General features: G+C 38.8%; 1 protein-coding gene across 6 annotated transcripts in view; it reads left to right on the forward strand.

Annotated features, from left to right (window-relative positions):
- Positions 1–23,918, forward strand: part of LOC123366829 (palmitoyltransferase ZDHHC14) — a 328,341-nt gene that overhangs the window by 142,424 nt on the left and 161,999 nt on the right. For 4 of the 6 annotated variants that reach the window (XM_045010625.1, XM_045010624.1, XM_045010626.1 and 1 more), the window contains 2 exons: positions 1,005–1,114; positions 2,483–2,585. In XM_045010625.1, the coding sequence (XP_044866560.1) occupies positions 1,005–1,114; positions 2,483–2,585 (213 nt within the window). Of the gene's footprint in view, positions 1–1,004; positions 1,115–2,482; positions 2,586–15,674; positions 20,308–23,918 lie in introns of those variants that run through there. The other 2 variants (XM_045010630.1, XM_045010631.1) reach the window with 2 other exon arrangements.

The following is a 23,918-nucleotide window of genomic DNA, read 5'->3' on the forward strand; positions in this document are numbered from 1 at the left end:
ACAACAGTTCATTTAACTAACTGTGGAGACAGATACTTCATGTCTCGCCTAACCAGATTATAAAGAATTATTGAGACTAAAGGAAGACTAAAGCTAACTAACAGATGGTATAAGAGAGCATTTTTTAGTTTTTCCATTTAATCCAAATATACTGACATAAGCTTCTTGAAGGAATTACTCAAAATTTACTTTTTATTTTTATCTAATTTATTGTAGCTTTTTTCATTGTGTGATAACCCCAAACCTAGCATTTTTGTGTATCAAATATATTTTGATTATTGCATAAAGGTTAAGTTTATAATTGTGTATTTTACAAAATACAAAGAATAAAGATGCAGAGCATTCTTCAATAATAAATATCTTGGCAAGGATCCAGAGATTGAAGAATATGCACCATATTTGTTAAATAAGACAGGTGAGATGAAATAGCAGTCCTCATCTGTTTTTGAATTGAGGTCCACCTTGGCTGTATAGACAGAGCTAATAGTCTTCTGTGTTGTTAAATAAAACACTTTCCATGGAAAACCCTCAGATAACAGGGAATTATGACAGTGCAGCATGCCTGTTCTTTATTTTTCAAGGCAGAATAGCAAGAACTCTTCCTCAGTCTTACTAAGGAACTTACTAACTCACCTCCTTCCCGTGAAAAGCCTGAATTATTCAGTCTGTGTTCAGGGAACTCCATAGACAACAGAAGACATGGAATTCATTCTCCCATCCATGTGTGGGCTACACCTTTGCTTAGTAGCCATTACACCAATCTACATATTCTGAAATTGAAATAGTGGATGTAGCGTCTCTGTGGTTGTCATGGAGATTCCCCCAAAGCTCTTTCAGGACTGTGGGATTAGTACAGACATGCTTTAAAACATTCTTTTCCTCTTTTTTCTTCCACAAATCATAAATGATGATTATCATATTTGTTGTTACTGTGATTACCCCTAATTTGCCCCAGCAATTGTATGTGACATAGTATGTGATATTTTATATTCATGTCTCTTCAGATTAAAGGATCTTGGTCAAATAAAAGAGGTAAAGAGAATTACAATCCATACAGTTATGGCAACATCTTTACTAATTGTTGTGCAGCGTTGTGCGGGCCCATCTCTCCAAGGTAAGAGTTACTAAAAGTAATGTTTTTGTATAGGATGAGACCACAGACTTACTGATCTAAGTTTGACTCTTGTTATCTTCAGTTTGCTCAACTAAATCAGGGCTTCGTTGTACTATTTAGTGAAACTGATCTTTTTAGATGACGGATACAAGTAAGTTGCTAACTCTGTTTTATGGCTAAGTCAGCAATTAGATCTAGTAAAACAGTTAAAGTTCATACTATAAAGTTCAGGTTCATACACCTAAAACATAAATAAACTTGTTTGGTGGTTCTTTGATCTTTCATTGCAGCATTTACAGCTGTTGGAAGTGAGGAACTCCAAGCAGTTAATTGTTTTCAGAAAACAGAATAATGTAATTACTCTTTTGCTTGTACATTGTATTCCTTTTAGTTTGTGCCCACACCATCCACACAGCGGAGTTGCTGCCCAGCACTTTGGTGCGCGCTGCTGTTCACACTCCTGTACTCCAAACTGTGGGGCAATGTAGACAAGCTATAAGTCTAGTTCATTTAGAAGTGTATATAGTCTTGTACATAGATATTAACTGCCAAAATCAATGTGCAGCCTATAATACACAGTGTGATCACACTACTTTCAGAATTCCAGCAAACAGCTTCGTTCAAGTTCTTCACCAGACTGTTCATTTTGTGTTTCACTCACACTGTTCCCTCTGTTTTTATCTTTGTGTGTTAAAATTCTACACAAACCTATCTGAATTTAGGCCTTGTCTACACTAGACTTCTGTTTTTAAAATTTCCTATATACTCCTCTGGGTTCAGCACTGTCTGTGATCGCTATAGTGGAGGTTGTGGTGTGGGCAGAGATGCATAAGATTAGTAAAACTACTGGTAAATATTCTACACTAGTGCTCCCCTCTGTTTCTTTCATGATAATTCCTTGTTAAGTAAATTATAATAGATACATAATTTTGGGATTCAGCCTTTGGCAACAAATTCAGAAGCTGAATTGCAGGAGAAGATAATGTAGACACTTCAGAAGAGGCACAGATGCAGAGTGCACTATGGGGTCTTTCAATCTGTCTCTCCCTCAAAGGTTCCAAATTCTTTTTTATTTGCTAGTCAGCATCCAAATTTTATGCCTGAGGCAGAAATCCAGAAATGTGCCTCTTCTCATAATCACTTTCCATGTAGGAAAGCAGCTGCAGGTAAATAATTTTCTTTTGCTATTGGTGAGTTGAGGTGAAGTCACATTTCTCAGATCTGAATTATATTTGAAGGTAGTGGTGATGCATAAGATTTGATGATGTAATATTGAAACCTATTTTTACTGGGGGTGGAGAATTATTAATCAGAACAATCTTTCTAACAATCTTGTGTGTTGTTGTTTTTTCTATTATTATGCTGTAGTCTAATTGACAGAAGAGGATTTATACAGCCAGATACCCCACAGCCAGCAGCACCATCAAATGGCATTACAATGTATGGGGCAACACAGTCTCAGAGCAACATGGTAGGAACCATCCCATAGTGTTGTTCATCAAGATCCCTGTGAATGTTTCCCTTCTCCGCTTTCATGTGAACTAATCAAGTAATAAACTAACTGGATACAGCTACCACTCTGATAGGTGGAATTATTCATTAACTATACTGCAATAGGCTTATGCAGTAAGAAATCAAGGTTTTTATCTATATCTATACAATAATGATAGTTTTTCCTCATGGACAATAGAAAAATAAGTGGTTTTTTCCATACACTTTGAAATCTATTGGCTACTGAATATACAGTGTCACTTTGACATATCCTGTTGATACCTGCCTTGTTTTGAATTGGACTATTCAGTTGTCATGGATGTACCTCGATTCATCAGTTCTGCAGAACAGAGTATCATTTGGTATCGTATTCTTCTCACATACTCTTTTTTCCTTTGCCTGTGCAGTGCACATTTGTCTAGACTGGCACATATTTATACAGGACAGGTTAACAAGAGGAGATATTTAAGATGGGAGGTGCATTTTGAGAAAAAGGAGGGGGACTTTGAACTTCTAATGAACAACAGGCAACCTTAATACCATATTCAAAACTTTAATAAATCTTCCAAAAATGTGCCAATGGTTCCTGTTGTTCCCCTTGATGGCAAAGGACCTCACATTAGAAAAGCATGACTTCCAGTGCCAAGAAGAGAATAAGTAGCAAAGATGCCCACTTCTGACCTCTTGTTCTTCCAGTACGTAGATTGTAAGGCTATGTTAAAGATTCATTAAATGTATGGACTCTATGCACTTTTTCTTTCCTCAAAGGGAGGGAGGGAAATAAATTCTCACCACAGCCTTATAGCATAATTCCAGTCTTGGTTTTTGACTGAAGAAAGAATACACTTCTCATGACTCTGTGAGCTTTACTATTACTTAAACTTTTATAAAGATTCTGCTATAAAATGTTAGAATTGTTTCCGTTTATTGCTGCAAGAATTTAGTGGAATGGTTGTCAGTTTTCTTTATAATGTTATTTTTTTAACAAGTTTTATTATTTTTTATAGTTTTTATCAAGAAGTACCTTGATGACTTAAAGTACAATCACGGCATTTATCTTAAGCTTTTTGTCAGCTACCTACAGGGCAGGCCATGCTAGATCTCAGTGCAAGTTCTACTCAAGAAGATTACCTCAAACTGTAAAATCCTGGAAATATATTGAAATGTTTCAGGACACCCTCAGCCAAACTTCCTTGGACTCTGTCAGAGTTTCTTATTACAGAGACAAATTAGCCGCAGTAGGTCTTTGTCATATTGTTCTGTCACTTTGCAACAATTATATAGACATAATATGGAGTCTCTTCCAGCAGATCTCTTTGGTCATCCCAGTCCATCTATGCATTTAGCCTTTGCTTTCAGCATCAAGTTCTGTTAGAGCTCTCTACAACAGCGGTTCTCAATCTGTGTGTTGGGTCCCCATTTTAATGGGGTCACTAGGGCTGGCTTAGACTTTCTGGGACCCAGGGCCAAACCTGAAGCCCAAGCCCCACTGCCCAGCACCGAAGCTGAAGCCCGAGTCCCACTGCCTAGGCCAAAGCCCACTTCTGGGGTCATGTAGTAATTTTTGTTGTTGGAAGGGGGTCGTGGTGCAGTGAATTTTGAGAACCCCTGCTCTACAACATAGATATGCCCATACTATAGTTTATATGCTTCAATGCATGTGCCTAATTCAATTCACTAATACAGTCATATTTGTGCACCTGGGACCTCTGAAGCTGGTGAAGTCACTGTGACACATACGTTTTATAAGAACAGACTACTCATCACCTACCAGATATTCATGATCAAATAGGTGTCAACAGACTGACTTTACAGCTTTTGTATCTCTGGAAAAGTGGAAAGATCTTGGAACATTGATCATGAAATGTACTGAGATGATCAAATGTAAAGGGGGAATTCAGTCAAACCAGTGCACGCTGCTGAATAAAGAGTGATGTACGTAGGCACAAAGTAGTATAGCTTTAGGTACTGGAATTAGATTTTCAAATGCTCTAGGACTTGCCTCATGATGGAATGAATTTCAGTGGACCTGAGATGGGAAAAACCTTGGATGAAGATAAGCCATAGAAGAGAACATAGTCACTTTGAACCCTTTATGACAACTGTCCAGCCTTCATGCCTGAAAATGACTTCACAAGGGACAATTGGAAAATTGAATAGGACATGTGTTTACATATAGAAATATTTTTAAGAGTCTCTGACATCTTGTTTCTCAAGCTGCTATACCTTCCAGTCCTAGAACTTATAGGCCAAAGACCCACACTACCACACATCATATATGTTATGGGCAGATTTTCAAACACACAAATGGGAGAAAGGTGCCTGCCTTCAGTTGGTTTCCAGTGGGAGTTAAGTGCCTCAATGACGTTTGAACCTCCAAAAATCTCCCCTGACTTTTGTTGAGCTGTTCAGTATCCTGATCTTTAGCACAAGGTCATATCTCTGACCTATCCAAAATTGTTCATTTTTTATACTTAACATAGTTCAGAAGAGGGTTCTTAACTTCCTTTCTGTAGCCAGTCTGATAGTCTAGTGACAAAACATATCTTTGTTGCTCCTCACAGCTCCTTTTCCAACTTTCCCTCACATTCCTTGCTCTCAGTTGCATGCTCTCGTACCTTCCAATGGACCCCACTCGTAACCTCAGGTTCCTCCTCAGGTGAACCCAGCTTACTTGCCAGTTCAAGGGACTGAACTAGATAACCTATTAAGGTCCCTTCTAGTCCTACATTTCTATGATTCTGTGATAGTCCCATTCCATCTTTAAGCTACATTAAAAAATCATCCTCATTCATATCCTGGACCTTGGTCTCTGCCACTTTACAAGTTTTTTCCCTTCCTGTCACCTTCAGTTAGCCTTGCTGCTAGGTCTGAGTCCTTACCAGCCTTTCCATTTCCAGTTAGGATTCCAGCAGCCTGTCTTCAGCTATCTGCCAAGTCCTGTCTTTCTCCTAGGTACAAACTCCTCCAGAACCCTCAAATATCCACTCTACAGTCTTTTCATAGATTCCAAAGCCAGAAAGGAACATTGTGATCAGTTAGTCTGACTTCCTATATAATACAAGCTATAGGACTTCCCCAAAATAATTCCTAGGGTATATCTTTGCAGTTGTCTTACAGGCTGCTTTTGCTACAACACAGTGACAGCTTGCTTACCTAGCAGCGGTTGCTAAGTAGGTAGGGCATGACCTCGAACTCACTTGGGAAACATCAATTTATCCTGAATTTCTGTGATGTTTTTACTGTTGTGTAAGTACTGCTGAACAGCAGATAGAATGACACCTTCTCCATCTGTAACTGACCGTCCCTCTAGTTCTTATTTTTGTTGTAGGATAACTGCTAATACTGTAGCTACCACTGCTGACAGCTAGTGGAGATTTTTTTCTTTGAGTCAAGTGGTGAAGGCCTATTCCATCTGCAGCATAGCAAGCGCCGCCTCCGCAGCTCCCATTGGCCAGTTCCTGGCCAATGGGAGTTGCGGGGACGGTGCTGGGGGTCGGGGCAGTGCATGGAGCCGTCTCCCCTCCTACCAGGGGCCGCAGAGACGTGCCAGCAGCCAGACACTTCCAGGAGTGGCATGGGGCCATGGCATGTAGGCAGCCTGCCTGAGCCCTGCTGCACTGCTGGACTTTTAGCGGCTGGGAGATCGTGATCAACTGGCAGAGACTCCAGGATCGACCAGTTGATCGCAGTTGATGGGTTGCTGACCACTGAATTGTATATAATTATGGATTTATTTTTGCGGGACCCCCCTTAGCCTGAGGCCCTGTGCTGCAGCCCCTAAAACCCCGGCATTAATTCGGCCCTGCTCAAGACACAGCTATTAATAGAATTAGCGAATTTGATAATATTGGAGAAGTACATGGAGAGTCTGCCTGGACGGTACAGATCTCATTGCATCAGATTTTTGGCACCAACTCTCCTTACTGGCAAAGGCTATGCAGCAGAGAGAAGACTATCTAGAGAAATACCCTTTGGAGAGACCACCAAAGACATGGCTATATCCTAAATATGAGAGCTGCTCTCCACAGAGCTAAGGCCAGATGGTCCTGGAGGGACAACCAAGCTGAGAGAAGAAGCTTAGGCTAAGCCATATGTTTGTGGTGGAGTTGTTAGTTTATTTAAAAAAAAAAAAGTCCTATCCTTGGACTGGAGGTTATGTTTGGGCACTAGCCCTGCATCTGTGAGTTCAGTTAAGGACATGGTAAGGGCTCAGCCCATTTACATGCAGCCATGGATCATTGTGCTATTCTACAATAATTACCAGTGCCATTTTTAAGAAACTAATTGGTGCAAACCTGGATCTAGTATAGCTCATTGTCCCAATATCACTCTCAATTTGCCTTAATTTCAAGGCATTAATTCTAATTAACCCATTCACCCAAAATATTCTTCTCTGTTCTTGAACATTTATGGGCAGGGGTTTTTATGATCCTCTTTAGTCACATCTAGCTGCACATTTTGCTCTCTAATGTCCCAATCCTTCCTGTGGGCTTAACTTTATGTACCCTGAGTGCCATTGAACTCAGTAGGACCAATCATAGCATGTAAAGTTAAGCACTTGAGTTAGTCTTTGTAGAATCAACCCATAAATCTTTCTGCATAAGTCAAGCCCTCCTACCCACTTTCCATTTTTTTCACTGGTCTGTCTCCCCTTCCTGTTGTTGGTCATGTTCCCAGAAGTGGATGTAAAATTCCAGGGGCAGTCCCACCAAACCCTACAGAGAACAGTCATCACTTTTGTGTGCTGCGCTATACTGTGATGCTTCTATCTATGGAACACAATCTCATTGGCCTGTTTCTGCCATGATTCAGTGATCACTCATCTAATATTCTCTGTACTATCACTTCTGTGTCTCCCTCATTATTTCTTTCCAGGTTGAATTAAAATTGACTGTTTCAGAATATTTTGCACACTGACTTGCATCTTTCCAGGCAGAATCTCATTTTAATTCCAGCTCCCATCTTTTAATCTTTCTAGGCTGCTTTGTTTTATATCTTCATTTCTCACAGCATCTTCTAGTTCAGTATCATTTGTGAATTTAATGTGGTGTTTGCCCTGTTTAAGATCTCATCACTGAGGATTTTAAAATTAACCCTAACTCAAAGACCAATCTCAATGGCAACCCACTACACTCCTCCTCCTTCCAGTGCAATACAGTACCTTTTATCACTGTCCTTCCTTATTTAGGATCCATCATCCTGCTTACAATCTGTGGCATTGTTTTTATATTTAAGAGCATTTGCAATAATTTTGCCGTTGAGATTTTGTGTAGCTGTCTATTAAATGATTTACTTCAATCTTGATAATTACATCTGCATTCTCTTCATTCACTGATTTTGCAGTTCTCTCAAAGCACTGACACTGAGATAGTTTGGTGTAATTTGTTCTTCACAAACTGGTGGCTCCATTCTTTTCTAGATGTTTACAAAGTTTTTTCTCTCAATATTTCCATTATTTTACTAGGACCTGAAATTAGATTTACCAAATGGTAATTACCGGGATCACACTTTCCTTTTCTGAAGGTTGGTACCACATTATATTTCCCGACCACGACCCTCTGCCTGGTACATACCTAGCACCCCATCCCTTTTCCAAAATAATTTTCAGTAATTCGGTAAATTTGTGAGCTAAATCCTTAATACCCTAAGAAGCCTGTCATCTGGACCAACTAACTCATAGCTGTTCATATTTCCCAAGTCTTTCCTCCCCTGCTTTTTATCATTTGCTATTTTTACAAGGTCTTCATTACTTCACAATTGACCAAATACCTTCTCTCTTGTTTAAAGAGTTAGGGTTTTTTTTGTTTGTTTGTTTTTTGGGGGTGGGGTTAAGCAAGGATTCCAGTATCTCAGCCATTATGGAATCGTCTGTTACCCTCTCCTCATTTATTCCTAGTTTCTATTCTTTTTTCTTATAGATCTGTGAAAGTTCTTATTCTCCTTACTCCTTGTGCCTACCATTAAGTCAATCTGCATTTCTCTTGTATTTATGTTTTCTTTACAAGCCTGAATTGATTCTTTTTATTCTTATTTAATTTCTAATACAGGGTATTTTTACCCTCAGTTCTTTTGGCAATCCATTATAAAGCAACACGTAATACTTTTCATTCTGTGCATTCCCTACCCCCACCCGCACCACCTCTCAGAGGAATTATAGTTTGTTGTTAAGAATGGTGTCTCTTAGGATTCTCCACCTTGTTACCAACTGGTAAATCTTAATATTTCCACCCTTTACATCATGCTTGGCCCATTTCTTCATTTCCTTAAAACTTCCTTTTTAAAATCTAACATTTGTGCTATCGCATTGTAGGCATCAGTTCCTTAGTACCTTGCTAGTTTACAGTCACGGGTGCCAAGTTCCCTTCTTATTCTCAGTCCTCCATTTCTTCCCTTTCTGCAAGATGTACAGCCTCCAGTTGGAGTCATAAAGCTGCCCTCCACAAATCCTAGGAATTGTTTTCATACATTCACATCTGTTTGTTACCCTCCAGATGTCTGGGTAAGGATATTCGTGAAAGGACTTATCTTATGTTTTTTAGCACTTTCAGGTTTGATCCATGAAATTTTAATTCTTATTCTCCACATGATCTGTAGCATTGTACTTTTTCCTTTGCTTTTCATTCCTTCCATCATTATAATTATTATTAGTAGTAAATATTTCTACTATATCATCACCTAAAGGCCCCAGTTGGGATTGGTGCCCCACTGCACTGGGCACTGCACAAACACAATTCCTTCCATTCTTACCAAGTGTATCATCATCCTATCCTTCACTGTCAAAAGATAGCTTGCTGGCATTGTGTCCATTGATATACAGTTCCACCTTCCATCCCTTCATCTTTCTCATATAGATTGTGCACATCTAAACTGACATGCCAGTTACGTGTTTCATCTCACCAGGTTTCAGTTATGACCACTAGGTCATAACGCCATCATTCAGTTCAACCAGTCCTCCTCTTAACCATTTATTAATGTTTGTGTTTTACTTGTAGCTCATTAGAGAACTCAGTTGTGCAGCCTTTTCTTAAATACTTCAAGAATTGTAACATTTTTAAAGACATTGCTGTTAGAGAATTTTAGCTATGAAGTTAATTTTGCATTTAAAACTAATAGAATTGCTGCTGGTGGTGTTAGAGTGTGAGAGCTATATTAATATGAACAAGAGCTCTAATAATTGTATGGGGTCAAATCTAATTTTCTTCAGAAAACCTGTGTGCATATACGTCTTTGTATCAATTATTTGTGAAATAAAGTAAAGAATTAGCTTTTTCGCATTGTCCAGTTTGCATTTGGTACATGGCTGTTGGTGTGAAAATAAATATCAAAATGACAAATTTTGATATAGATATATTTATATAATATACACAATCGAACTTGTGTACGTACAAGCACTTGATCCGGTATTTTTCAGGCTCAGTCGGCTGCTCCAGTAAAAAGAGGGAAGCTGTGTATAGCTAACAAAATCAGATGATAGGATCTAGAGGAAGAAGGAGCCAAGGGGATTAACTCTAATCTTTTTGAACAATTGAGTGATAAATAGTTTGATACCCCATTGTTGGCTTTTTAGGGTTTTGGGTTTTTTTTTAATCTAAAATTTTAATATTGAAAAATTCAGTGGAATATCTTTGAGGGCACTTCCTACTAACATTTCCCCCCTGTACTTTGTGTAACCCAGGAAACATATCATGTAATCAGGCAACACCTTCAGATTATTTTGTAGACAAATTCCTTTTTGATAGCTTGAGTATATCACAAATTGAAGAGTGGTATACTTGCATAAAAATGCCATAGATTTGAGAGATTCATTTCATGCATATGCCTCATATAATATAAATCCCACTATAATCCATTCTCAGAACAAATTTAAAACCTAGTACGTCCCTAGATTTGCCTGTTTAAGATTGTGGAAAGCTGTTTACTGTTATATTTTACATAAAAAATTGCATATTTGATCACTGTTCATAAAATGCAGAATATTGGAAACCTAAACAGAAGCTGTGTAAGGAAATGGTGCACCTGAACAACAAAAAAGCACTAGAGATTGTCACTGATCTGTTCCAGCTGTTCTCTTTTCTTTAGTTGACCCATGCAAGTAATTTGTTGCTATCACAAGTTGACAGTGTATAAATCTTTAATAACTATTGTACTGTATATATGAACTGGCATAACTACACATTTGGTAGGAAATCATCTTAACACAGTAAGAAGTGAGAAATATGTTGTTCTTTAGTAATCTTTTGTATATAGCACCAACAGTGAGCAAGGTGACTTACAAACCATGTAAAAAGGCATAGTGCCTGCCATGAAGAGTTTGAAATCTAGGTATTAGACACTATGCAAAGTCAAGGAGGCAACAAAACGCAATGTGAATGAATAGTGAAGTATAGCATGTATCTTATTAGATTCATTCCCCCACCCCCATCCCCCTCGCAATAATTGTCGTGATCACTCCCCTGAGGGGAGGACTGTGGTGTGTAGGCTTGTTGGAAGGAGTATTTTTAAAAGAGGGACTAGAAATAGCAATTGATAAAAAGCCGGGGAGGAATTACTAGGGAATTATGAACAGCTATAAGTCAGTTGGTCCAGATGACAGGCTTCTTACGGTATTAAGGATTTAGCTCACGAATTTACCAAACTACTGAAAATTATTTTGGAAAAGAGATAACGTGCTGGGGATTTACCAGGCAGAAAGTAGCGGTCAGGAAATCAGATGTGATACCAACCTTCAGAAAAGCCGAGGACTCATGGAAGTGGAGAAAAAAGAGAATACTCTTTTATACACATGAAACTCCTGATAGATGTATGGCTTCCTTTTTCATGGAGCTTTATCAAGCTACTTTCTCAGTATCTTTGAGATGTTGGTTCAGTTACAATGAATTTGAATTCAATAAAAATGATTTAAGACAGACCATTACATAAATCTAAGTAAATTGCCTTCATGCTATTTTAAATTGTGTACTTTTATGGTTCTGGAACACATTAGGCAACTATCTGCTTTTGAAGATAAATGCTGAAACATCACTAAGGCAATAAATCAGCTGCTAAAATTATTTATTATGAGTATGCTCTGGTGGTTATAGCCTTTGTTATGTAAGAGTATAGTCTTTGACTAGTACTTCTCAGAGAAGATGGAATTTGTTGTCTCTTTGGAAGGATTAGAATGCTGACTCCATTTTTGTAGGGCATTCCTAATAAGATTGATGCAGAGGCTATAGCTTAGTTAATTACTTGGGATGGGGTGAAATCAAGGCCGGTTCAACCATTTAGGCGACCTAGATGGTTAATTGATTAAGGATATGTCTACACGACAGCCTATATTGGCAAAACTTACATAACTCAGGGGTGTGAGTAGGGTGCTGTGCTCCACCTTAATTTCCCCTGATTGGGGCAGTAGTAGGCTCACTTTAACAGCCTGGGAGCAGCAGGGGAAGACAGAGGAGAAGCCAATACACACTACCGTATTTTCCGGCGTATAAGACGACTTTTTATACTAAAAAACAACCCCCAAAAAATCGGGGGTCGTCTTATACGCCGGGTATAAACATACTGTAGCTTCGGCTACATACGTCCCTGTGCTGATTTAAAAGGCTCTGGGCTCCCCGCCGCAGCGGGCAGCCCAGAGCCCTCTGACTCCCTGTAAGTACCGCTAAGTCAAAACCATTTTAATTAAAATTATTTAAATCAAATCTGATGTTATTAAATGGTGTTGCCTCGGAAGGGGGGGTAGTCTTATACAGCGAGTATAGGCCAAAACCTATGTTTTAACTGGAAAATTGGGGGGTCGTCTTATACGCCCAGTCGCCTTATACGCCAGAAAATACGGTAATAAAATAGCATGTTCTCTTTAATAAGGCATAAGGGTAGGAGCAATTACAACAAATGGTTCATAAGACCCTCACCTCCGGACCCTGGTTCAAAACTCTCAGACATAACACCAACTATGTGACTCTGATTAGGCCGGTCTCCTGGAGACAGAGAAATCACCACTCACAGCATGGTGGACAGAGAAATCACCACCCGCTCTGCTACTCCCTCAGCTGCCTCTTCATGTTTAGATAGCCCAACCCTAGGGTGGGCATGACCTCCTTGATTACCCCTAGGCTGTAGATTCTAGCCTGTCCCTTAAAGGGCAGTTACCTCAAAACTGATGCCTTGGTATAGATTTTTTTTTGAAGAAGGGACAATATCTTTGCCAATGATGAGGATGTTAGGGAGATTCCCAAACCTGAGCTGGCTTTTGTAAGTGACAAATCTGAGGAACTGTCACAGATTGAAGTGTCACTAGAGGAGGTTTTGGAATTAATTGATAAACTCAACATTAACAAGTCACTGGGACCAGATGGCATTCACCCAAGAGTTCCGAAAGAACTCAAATGTGAAGTTGCAGAACTATTAACTAAGGTTTGTAACCTGTCCTTTAAATCGGCTTCGGTACCCAATGACTGGAAGTTAGCTAATGTAACGCCAATATTTAAAAAGGGCTCTAGGGGTGATCCCGGCAATTACAGACCGGTAAGTCTAACGTCGGTACCAGGCAAATTAGTTGAAACAATAGTTAAGAATAAAATTGTCAGACACATAGAAAAACATAAACTGTTGAGCAATAGTCAACATGGTTTCTGTAAAGGGAAATCATGTCTTACTAATCTATTAGAGTTCTTTGAAGGGGTCAACAAACATGTGGACAAGGGGGATCCGGTGGACTTAGTGTACTTAGATTTCCAGAAAGCCTTTGACAAGGTCCCTCACCAAAGGCTCTTACGTAAATTAAGCTGTCATGGGATAAAAGGGAAGGTCCTTTCATGGATTGAGAACTGGTTAAAGGACAGGGAACAAAGGGTAGGAATTAATGGTAAATTCTCAGAATGGAGAGGGGTAACTAGTGGTGTTCCCCAGGGGTCAGTCCTAGGACCAATCCTATTCAATTTATTCATAAATGATCTGGAGAAAGGGGTAAACAGTGAGGTGGCAAAGTTTGCAGATGATACTAAACTGCTCAGGATAGTTAAGACCAAAGCAGATTGTGAAGAACTTCAAAAAGATCTCACAAAACTAAGTGATTGGGCAACAAAATGGCAAATGAAATTGAATGTGGATAAATGTAAAGTAATGCACATTGGAAAAAATAACCCCAACTATACATACAACATGATGGGGGCTAATTTAGCTACAACGAGTCAGGAAAAAGATCTTGGAGTCGTCATGGACAGTTCTCTGAAGATGTCCACGCAGTGTGCAGAGGTGGTCAAAAAATCAAACAGGATGTTAGGAATCATTAAAAAGGGGATAGAAAATAAGACTGAGAATATATTACTGCCCTTGTATAAATCCATGGTACGCCCACATCTCGAATACTGTGTACAGATGTGGTCTCCTCACCGCAAAAAAGATATTCTAGCACTAGAAAAGGTTCAGAAAAGGGCAACTAAAATGATTAGGGGTTTGGAGAGGGTCCCATGCGAGGAAAGATTAAAGAGGCTAGGACTCTTCAGCTTGGAAAAGAGAAGACTAAGGGGGGATATGATAGAGGTATATAAAATCATGAGTGTGTCGAGAAAGTGGATAAGGAAAAGTTATTTACTTATTCCCATAATACAAGAATTAGGGGTCACCAAATGAAATTAATAGGCAGCAGGTTTAAAACAAATAAAAGGAAGTTCTTCTTCACGCAGCGCACAGTCAACTTGTGGAACTCCTTACCTGAGGAAGTTGTGAAGGCTAGGACTATAACAATGTTTAAAAGGGGACTGGATAAATTCGTGGTGGCTAAGTCCATAAATGGCTATTAGCTAGGATGGGTAAGAATGGTGTCCCTAGCCTCTGTTCGTCAGAGGATGGAGATGGATGGCAGGAGAGAGATCACTTGATCGTTGCCTGTTAGGTTCACTCCCTCTGGGGCACCTGGCATTGGCCACTGTCGGTAGACAGATACTGGGCTAGATGGACCTTTGGTCTGACCCGGCACGGCCATTCTTATGTTCTTATGTTCTTATAATCAATGGTTTGCCCATGAACGTGTTCTAATTTTTAGTTAGTTGGACATATTACGGTATTGTGGTTTACAACTCAGCCACCTTGGGGACTGACTGACTAATTTTTGCAAATACTGTCCTTGTAAATGATTTTAGGTCAAATTAATTCCCGGTGTAATTCTACTGGCTTAAATGGAGTTATAGTTGAGTGAATTTGGTCCATTATGTTTAAAAAATCTTGAATGTTTGCCAGAAAACAAATGTTTAATCAGCTGTGTTTTGGTCCTCCACACTGTCAAGATTAAACAAATGAATAAGCAGCATAAAAAATCCTGGAAGTGAACTTTTCTATCAAGTCTATGCAACCAAGCTGCAGGTTGATAATTGTTTTGTACGCATCTCCTGGCTGAAGAATATTAACAGCTTAAACAACCTGGGAAGCAAAATCTTGGGCAATGAGACTGTATTACTAGATGAATTTTTACAAAACTGGCTGCATTCAAAGGGATGTTTGCCCTGAAAAAGCTCTCCTGTAGCACAGTAATTCTAAGGTTACACGAAGCCTGATAAAATAAATAGAAGACACACCTAGTGCTCTAAAACTCAAAAAGATATTTGCAATATGTCTTAAGATTTTTTCTGAATTTCTAGCCATCCTAGAGTAAAAGGAGCTGTGTTAAAGTTGTCCAGCTGCCTGCTGAAATGCTTTTTGGAGTCAGTGACATTTGAGTTGCCACTTTTGTCCAAATATGCAGCGAACCAAGCAAAACCTGATCATTAGGCATTTCCAAGATTTTCAAGTAAGAATAAATAATAACTAATTACGTTAAAGTTGTTTAGAAAGTAGCTCTTTAGAGTCAACTGAAGTCCCTGACTCTCATGCACTGTAATGTTTATCATAATCTACTCTGACTTTCATCCGAGAATGCAGCTGGTATAGTTATGCATGCTCTTTTTTTTGTCAGCAGTCTAACCATGGAATGATACTAATGACTCTCTTCTTTCTTCTCACGTCCCATTTTTTTCATACCTCTTCTGTCCACATCCTCCCATTTCTGTTTTGTTTGCCCTCTATGGGTTTTGACCCCCTTCAGTGTGATCAAGATCAGTGCATTCAGAGCACTAAATTCGTTTTACAGGCTGCTGCCACACCACTACTACAGAGTGAACCCAGCATAACTAGTGAAGAGCTACCTTTACCAGGAAAGACCACTATCGGTGCTCCTTGTGCCACGCTAACCCTAGGGCAGCCGACACCACCGTCCTCCATGCCAAATCTCACATCAGAAACAGGTTTGACAGACATGATACCATTAAAAGAGGAACATGAAGGTCATCAGTTTCTAACTCCTGAGGAAGCTCCATCACCTCCTGGTATGCTGCCAGCAGGGAGCCCTATAACACACAGCCATACCATGCACGTCCTGAGCCTAGCCAGCCAAGATTCATTGCATGAAGACTCAGTGCGTGGTCTTGTGAAGCTTAGCTCAGTTTGACCAATTTTTATTGATAATATACCATATCATAGCGGTTGTACAAATGTATACCCAACAGGAAAGACTTTACAGTACCACTGTAAGACTCTAACATGCCTATATAATGAAAACTTTCCCATGTAATGGAGTTTACTAAATGGACAAATTATTTTTTCAATGGAACTATGGCATTCTTTTGACTGAATTGTTAATGGTTCTGCTTTGATGGTGACTGCTTCTATTTTTTAAATAAAACCAGGAAAGGTCACTAATCCTGTTAACTGAAGATCTGGGTCCAGCAACTTGTAATTCTACCTGTAGGATGGCCTTTGTTACAGTATAAAAAAGAGAGGTTTTTGGATGTAAGTGTCATGTTATGCATTTTATGCTCTTGTAATACACACTTGTTAAGGCTTACCACACTTGTGGCCAGAATGATCTGCACTTACATGTTATGCTACTAATATTTGAAATAGAAAATAACCATTCCATTTGTTAATACAAAAAATGACTGCAGATATGGATTTGCATGCCACGCTAAGGTATGTGTTACAGCGGTGTTGGTATTAAAAGAGAGTGCTGCTTTTTTATTTGTGAGTTTCAAAGTGCTGTTTCATTTAAAGATGGTGCAATAGATTAACCAATGGACAACGTTATTTTTTTCAATTTAGTAAATTTTATTTTAAATTAATCAGTGGTGCCTAAAATATGGAGGCTACTGATTTTTATCATGCTACATATCATTTAACCTTCTATTTAATTGTTTAGAATACGGTATCGTGTTGTGCCATGCCACAGATTCTTCCATTCCCTTGTGTGATAAGATTACCTGCAGACATCCAATAAAATGATATCCTGTTTCTTTGGATATGCGTACAGTTATCCTTATACAGTTTACTGGAAAAGAAAAGTCCCATTTGGATGACTTAGTCTATCAGGGGATTATGTTTTTGACTTTGATACATTTGCATAATGAGCCCAGAGCCACAGGGAAAATCTGACCATGAATTGTTTTGCTTTAGTATTATGTATAGCTTTGTATATGCAGTCTGTTTTGATAACACAGTGTTTCTACAGCAAACCTGTGTATTAAGTACAGATACTTAATATCTGCTTAGGATCTAAACTCCTGGATGTTAGGCTTCAGAAGGAAGAGAAAAGTCAATGGAGTGAACCTGAACAAACAAGCGATACACTGTAGCTGGCGTCTAGTTATAATTTTTCATTTGTATATTTTCATCCATTATTTAAAATGGAAATATTTATATTACAAAGTTGTTCTATGCTTCAATTTGTGATTAGGGAAAATAAGAGTTATGGTTTACGGAAAATATCTCCACTCAGGGACAATTGAAGAGGACCCTGCACATAAGCTGAGAGAACTCAAACATTGTAATTTATTGTATTTGACTTGTTTTTCAGATTCTAGAATCCGCAATAATCTCTTCTCAGGATAAATTAAATGCAGAGAGTCTTTCCAGCAAGCTCAAGTTATTATTTCAACTGCAAATTGCTATTATATAAAATGTTTCCTTGATCGATCAAGAAGCATGACATTTCTGCATCATTGAAACATGGTCATATATGGACATCAAGTCAAAAAAATTGCCATATTTTTAAAAAAGAGCGCAATAAGCCTCTTGGAATACAGCCATTTATGCTATTGAAATATCGAATGACATGCTAACAAGAGCCCTCAGACTTTGAGGTTTTGTAACCAATTTTATTTCTCTAAATGGTGATACCACCTTTCACCTAGTTGTAGATATAGAAAATATAGAAGGAAAACTTTGATAACATCAACTGATTTCTTGGGTCCCATTTCACAGTTGGTTATGGATGGACTAGATGATCTTTTGAAGTCCCTTCTTGCCCTAAATTTCAATGAGACTATGCATGCTCCACCATTAACAGTGATGGTGAGTCATTAAAAAGTTTGCAAGCTTTCACATAAGGGGGTATAGCTTCTCAGTTTCTTTTCCCATTCAGTCTCGCAAAGTTGCTCAGAAATTCTTATTCACATGTTTTCTCTCTTTTTGGATATGTCCTCTCCAAAGAAGAACTCCCTTTGTGCTGGATTCCAATCCACAGCTAGACAGTCAGGTATTATGGAGATGGGGCAGAAAAACTTAACGAGATGGATATCCATGGGTATCCCCCCTACCAGACTAACAGTAGTAGCTCTGGTAGGGGGAATGAGAGTGTATTACTTATGGCTGGGATTTTCAAAGGAACCTAAGGGAATTAAGTGCCCAAAGCACATTGAATGTCAGAATTATTTGAGGGCACCCAAATAATTATAATAATGCAACACAGTGTACTCTTACCTCTTAGAAAGACCGAAGTTTGTATTCTTAACCTAGCCCAGGACAAATGCTTATTACAAAACCACTGCACTGTTTGTATTCTTTTAGAGCTGAGAACAAAAAGGGATGTTTCATCTCAAGACTGTATTTTGGATGAACTGAGGTTTGGGGTGAAGCATTCAAAGCACCTTGTCACATTTTATTTGCTTTGGTTAGTGTTATCAGCCTTCCCTGACATAAGCACTAAAATTTTGCTAGTGAAAAAAAGGAAAAATGATTTATCCCTTGCTCATAGTACTGAACAGTAAGTGAAATATTTCTGTTTTTCTTAGTAGAAGGGAAAGTTCTTTGAAATCAGTTGCCACTATGGGAAATTACCTTATAACCTTACAGAAACAATACTTTATTGGATAAGTGAATCTGTAGCCAAGCGGGTCTTATTATTTTATTAATTCTACAGATATCAGTGTACCGAGCATTGATTGTCCACTATGTGAAAGAACAAGTAAGATAAATATTTTACTGTGGTATTAAAACTTCACGGCTATTGAGCTAACTCTGAGGATCACCTTTATTTATAAATTCATCTGCTTGCAATTTCACAGGAATACCCAAGGCATCTCATGCTTACAGGAAACTCCATTTGGTGGCAACATTTGTATGTCCTTGCCTCTAGCAAGTAGTGCAGGCAGAATCACATCAACTGTATGTCCATGATAAGGTTTATAGTGACATTCTTACGTAGGAAAAAGGGATATTGTTCAGGGTTTTATGTTATTCCCCAACTGAAACACGCTGTTCACTCTTCACATTTAAATGTTTAAAATGATAGAACATCACTTTTAGAACTTTTTGCTTTTTCAGTGCTGGAGAAGGAGATAGAAAGCCTGACAACAGAATTGAAGTACTGTGAATACCCATTTTAGAACCATTTATTCATTCAGATTCCAGTGACATGCCATATTTTTTTGCCCTTTGTTTATAATCTTTCAAGATTGTATTTAAGGATGATAAATAAAATAGTGTATTTTTACCATTACCTTGTTTTTATTTACAGGTTTTCATATCACCTTAATTTAAATCTATTCTCCTTTCCTTCTCCACCCCAGAGTTTGTGTTATGGTAGCATCCCTGGTTGACACTATTGACTTGTGAGGACATCTGCTGGAAAATACCGGAACTGAATTAATTAATTGTTTCTATAGTTACAGTTCTTGATTAACAGATTAAAATCAGTGACTCCATCAAAATGATTGAAATTCCTGTGTAGGGCATCTCTTCTGTTTTACTTTTTCCCAGCAGCAACTGCTTTCCATCATGTGAGCTCCCTCGAATGAAATTCACATACACACATGGCCCCGTTCAGCAAAGTAACTTAACCATCCCTTGTACTGCAGGATTCTTAGCTTTGATTGTATTTTGTTTGCATTGCAGAGCACAAGGACCAGAGATTCAAACTGATAATCCAGGGCCACGTTGCTGTATTTGCTTCTCTTTGCATATTTTGCTTTCTCCTTTGTTGTTCTTTTCATTAAACAATTAGTACATTATATTGAATTAATCTTATAAAAAGTTTGAATGTTCTTCATACTGGTACTTTCTGATTTGTATAAATGCAGAATCTAAATGGAAGTTGATGTTTACAGAAAAGTAAATATATGTTTTTACTAAAGTACCTATAAATGTGTAGAAATTCACTATGCTGGTTAATCTGGCAGCAATTTTTTCCCCTTTCATTGTTTTTTTAATAGTTTTTCCCCTCTAGGTGGGTATACAGTACAAGACTGTGTACAATGAAATGCAATGCTTCTTAAATAAGATCTGTTTTTAAAAGGCTTCTTTTTCTTGTTTTCTCAAAGACCTCTCTATTTTTAAAGTAATTTTATATTACTAATGATTAAACAGTAATGTTGTTCTCATTGTAATAAATGTCAGAGATGATTGCATTTTGTAAATCAGTGAATCCTTTATCAACTTGCGTATTGTACATGTTACTGATAATACAAGCAAGATGTATTTCCAAATCCAAGTGATTACTATGTTAATTAAACCATTAAAAATTGTGTAGAGAGAAGATTAGATGCTTTGCAGCTGGTTTTAGTAGATGAATGGGTCAGGCAAATTGCAATTATTTTCAGATCTCATAAACCTCAGGAATTACATGCAGCATGATTTGTAAGGCAGATGACCAACTTGTGATGCTACAAAGATTTTTTCCCTACATAAATCTTGGCATTTACAATAGATGCATTGTACAATATTTGAGGCTTTAAATGAACAATTGTCTTAATTGTTCTTGACACCACATTACTAACTGCAGGAGCAGCACAGTAGTAACCAGTAACAAGGAGCTACTGAAAGCTGCACTTCTCATCTGTCAATGTATTTAGGCTCGAAAATCAACACAACTTGAATATTACATGTAGGAAAGTGTGTTCCTCCTTCTACTTCTAATTTTTAGTGTGGGAGGGAACTACTACCATGTTAGTAATGGGGGGGAAGCAAACTCAACAAGATCTAGATCCTGAACAGAAATATGTTTATCCATAAGACCCACACTGAGTGTCAGTTTTTAACATCAGTTATCGAACAACTGATTTAAAAAAAAAACACAAGAGGAAAGAGCACATTTCTGTCTTTCCTCCAACTTCAGATATAGTTGGGCCTTAAATATGAATGAACCGAAGTACATTTAGGTTCTACATATGGAGGTATAAACCATCTATAGTGGGAATGTCCCCGTTTTCAAGGTCCATCTGGATCAGCTTTACAAAAACTTGTGTTCTGTCTCAGCTTTTGGTTGCCCCTTTGGCTGCCCAAAGAAGAAATCAGCCAGCTAAGACTTTGCAGTTGACAGCAGGCTGGCTGAGTACATGTGCACCTCAAAGACTACCACCAGACCAGTCACATGTTGCCAGTGAACTCACCTGACAATATCCTGAGCCTGCACAAAACCAAATCAATATGGAATCTGATTAATTCTGACTCTATGTTGCAAGTGGAAAGTCTTCATCCGATTTAGTTGCATTTCTCCCACCTGTCCTGCATCAGATAGGAACAGAAGCTTGCAGAAGGCCAAGAAGGGATGAAATGGAGCCTATTTCTGGGGCAAAGTAGGGAGGGAAAACAAAGGACTAAGGGGATGCTTCAGAGAAGAGTGAATGTAGCAGAGAGAGAGTGAATGAATGGCAAAAAGAAGGAGATAGCAAGGGTAGGAAGGAGGGAGAAGAGAAGATTGAAATGAAGGCTGGAGACAGAGATGGAATGAACAGAGAAGAAAGTGAAGAAGAGTAAAAGGAGGCAAAGCCAAGAAAATAGAATACAAAACTTCAGGAGACGGTGAGTGCAAAGGTATTCCAATACTAAAGTGAAACAATAATCTGGAAACAACTATAAATAGAGAAAAAAGAGGAAGAAATAAGGTCACAGTTGGAGCGGAAGACACATGAGAGGAGAGAGAAAGGAGAACCAAAATCTTCCCATTAGGAAAACCCTGACCTGCATATTCATTTAAAATCTGCTGAGCCTGCATATTCAGTGAGAAATAAATGAGAATAAAGTTCAGTATGTAAAGGAGAACAGGTAAAATCCTGGTCCCATTAAAATCAATGGAAAGTTTGCCATTGACTTTAATACAGCCAGGATTTCATCCCATGATTTTAAGAGAGTAGCTATAGGCCTGATATTTTATATTTCATATCGTTAATGGCTGTTACATTGGCATAATGGGATTCCTTGTTTGCTTCTCAATTTCGTCTAGATGAGATTTGCTCCCTCGGTAAGGAAAAAGGTTTTCTTTAATTACCATTCTTACAAACTTAACCTAGGACCTGAAATTCAAGCTTAGTTCCTCTGGCTTGAGCATAATCATGAGTAAAGAGTCTACAGATGGGATTTAATTAACTGTTCTATTGATGGTGCACAAACCAGAATAGAATATGGGTCACTCTCTGTACAGCAAAGTGAACAAACAGAATTAAAATTCACCAACAAAGTACTTAGTTAACCCACAGGTAAGGTTGCTCAGTGGTAACTTTTGCCCTTCCAAAAGGTTGAGTTCAGCTACACTCAAGCATATCCTCTGAAAACCAGGAAATACAGTTAATGTACATGCCAATGCAACCTTAACTCTGACCTTTTGAAGTTGGCAGTAGCCAGTGGGGGTTATCTGCATGTCCTCCAGTTGCGTTCACTGAGTTAGGTCTAGCTTTATGGAATGGAGGGTGCATTAGTTGGATCAGCTTGGCAGAGCTTTAACTGTGATATGAAAAGATCTGAGGGAACTCTGCCCATGTGGAGTGGGGGAGTCTGAGCCAATTATCTTGCTCTGACTTCCTACCTCCCCCTTGTGTGTGTGAGCAAAAGAAAGAAGTTCAGGTGTACCTTGAGAGATCCAGTATGCCTCATTTCAGTGCTAAGTTCTGCAGGTTTTGTCAAATAATGGTGCACAAGGGTCTTTCTATGGGATTTGTCATCAGTGAGGAGGGATATGAGAGTGATCTGTGGGTTTAATGATAGGTAAGTGGAAAGTATTGTTAAATGCCATCCTCTGTGTAAAGTTGCAGGCGCTGTAAAGGGTGGTAAAATTTAGCAAATGTGATGGTGTCTCTGGGCTAGGCTAAGTGTTTGAGAATAGACCAGTGTAGGTAGCTCCTGTTCATACACCTTACCTAACACAAGTTTTGCCTTAGCAAAGAGCTCATTTTAGACTGTGTCTTTCAGGGGACATATGCCTATTTCCTGAATGTACTGCACCGAAAAGGCAGAATGCTAGTATGTGTGTTATAAATGTTTGAGGGCATCGTATTTCATTTTCAAACGTTTGAATGTAGCTGAACCTGATGCTCTGGAAGGACACAAGATACCCCTGTGCAATCTTGACTCTACATTGCATAGTTTTTGTGGGTTAATGTCCTAGTTTTTGAGTAGAAAGAGTAATGTTATTTGTAGAAGACAATGTTAACTGTGGCAGCTGTAGTTATCACCTGGGTTTGAAGTTGAGGTGCAACTGTGAGTAGGTAATTATAAAGGATGCTAAGTGATTCATAACTGGTCATCCCCTCTGCAGTGACGGTTATGGTTGTGCTTTGAGATTTTTGAAGGGCGAAGTTGCTGACCGGGCCAAAAATGAAAAGATAGTCATGGTCCATTTCACAGTGTTGAACTGTGAGCTAAACCTCTCGTTCTGGTCCCATGAAAGCATTAGCACTTAGAAAGGGATTAGCAGTTCAAAAGTAGTTCCTTGCTCTCTGGCACACTCTGCTGCTGTAGGCATATTACAGGCAGCAGCTTAATAGCAGGTCATGTGCTTCCTTCCTGATGGGTGTACATCTCTCCCTACATCTGGGCCCTTTGCTCCCACAATGGCCACCATCTCCAGTAGGGCCTTTTCCCTAACGCTGTCCAGCCCCCTTAGATTCCAGTACACACATGGGAGACCAGGGAGAGGGGCTCACACCCTTACCCCAGATCTCAGCATATGTGGGGATGGGGAGAGAGGCTCAGACACCCCAGATCCTGGCATACAGACACATCTAGCAGAGATCCTAACACGCAT

Source organism: Mauremys mutica, chromosome 3, assembly GCF_020497125.1.
Source record: "Mauremys mutica isolate MM-2020 ecotype Southern chromosome 3, ASM2049712v1, whole genome shotgun sequence".
Taxonomy (NCBI): domain Eukaryota; kingdom Metazoa; phylum Chordata; order Testudines; family Geoemydidae; genus Mauremys; species Mauremys mutica.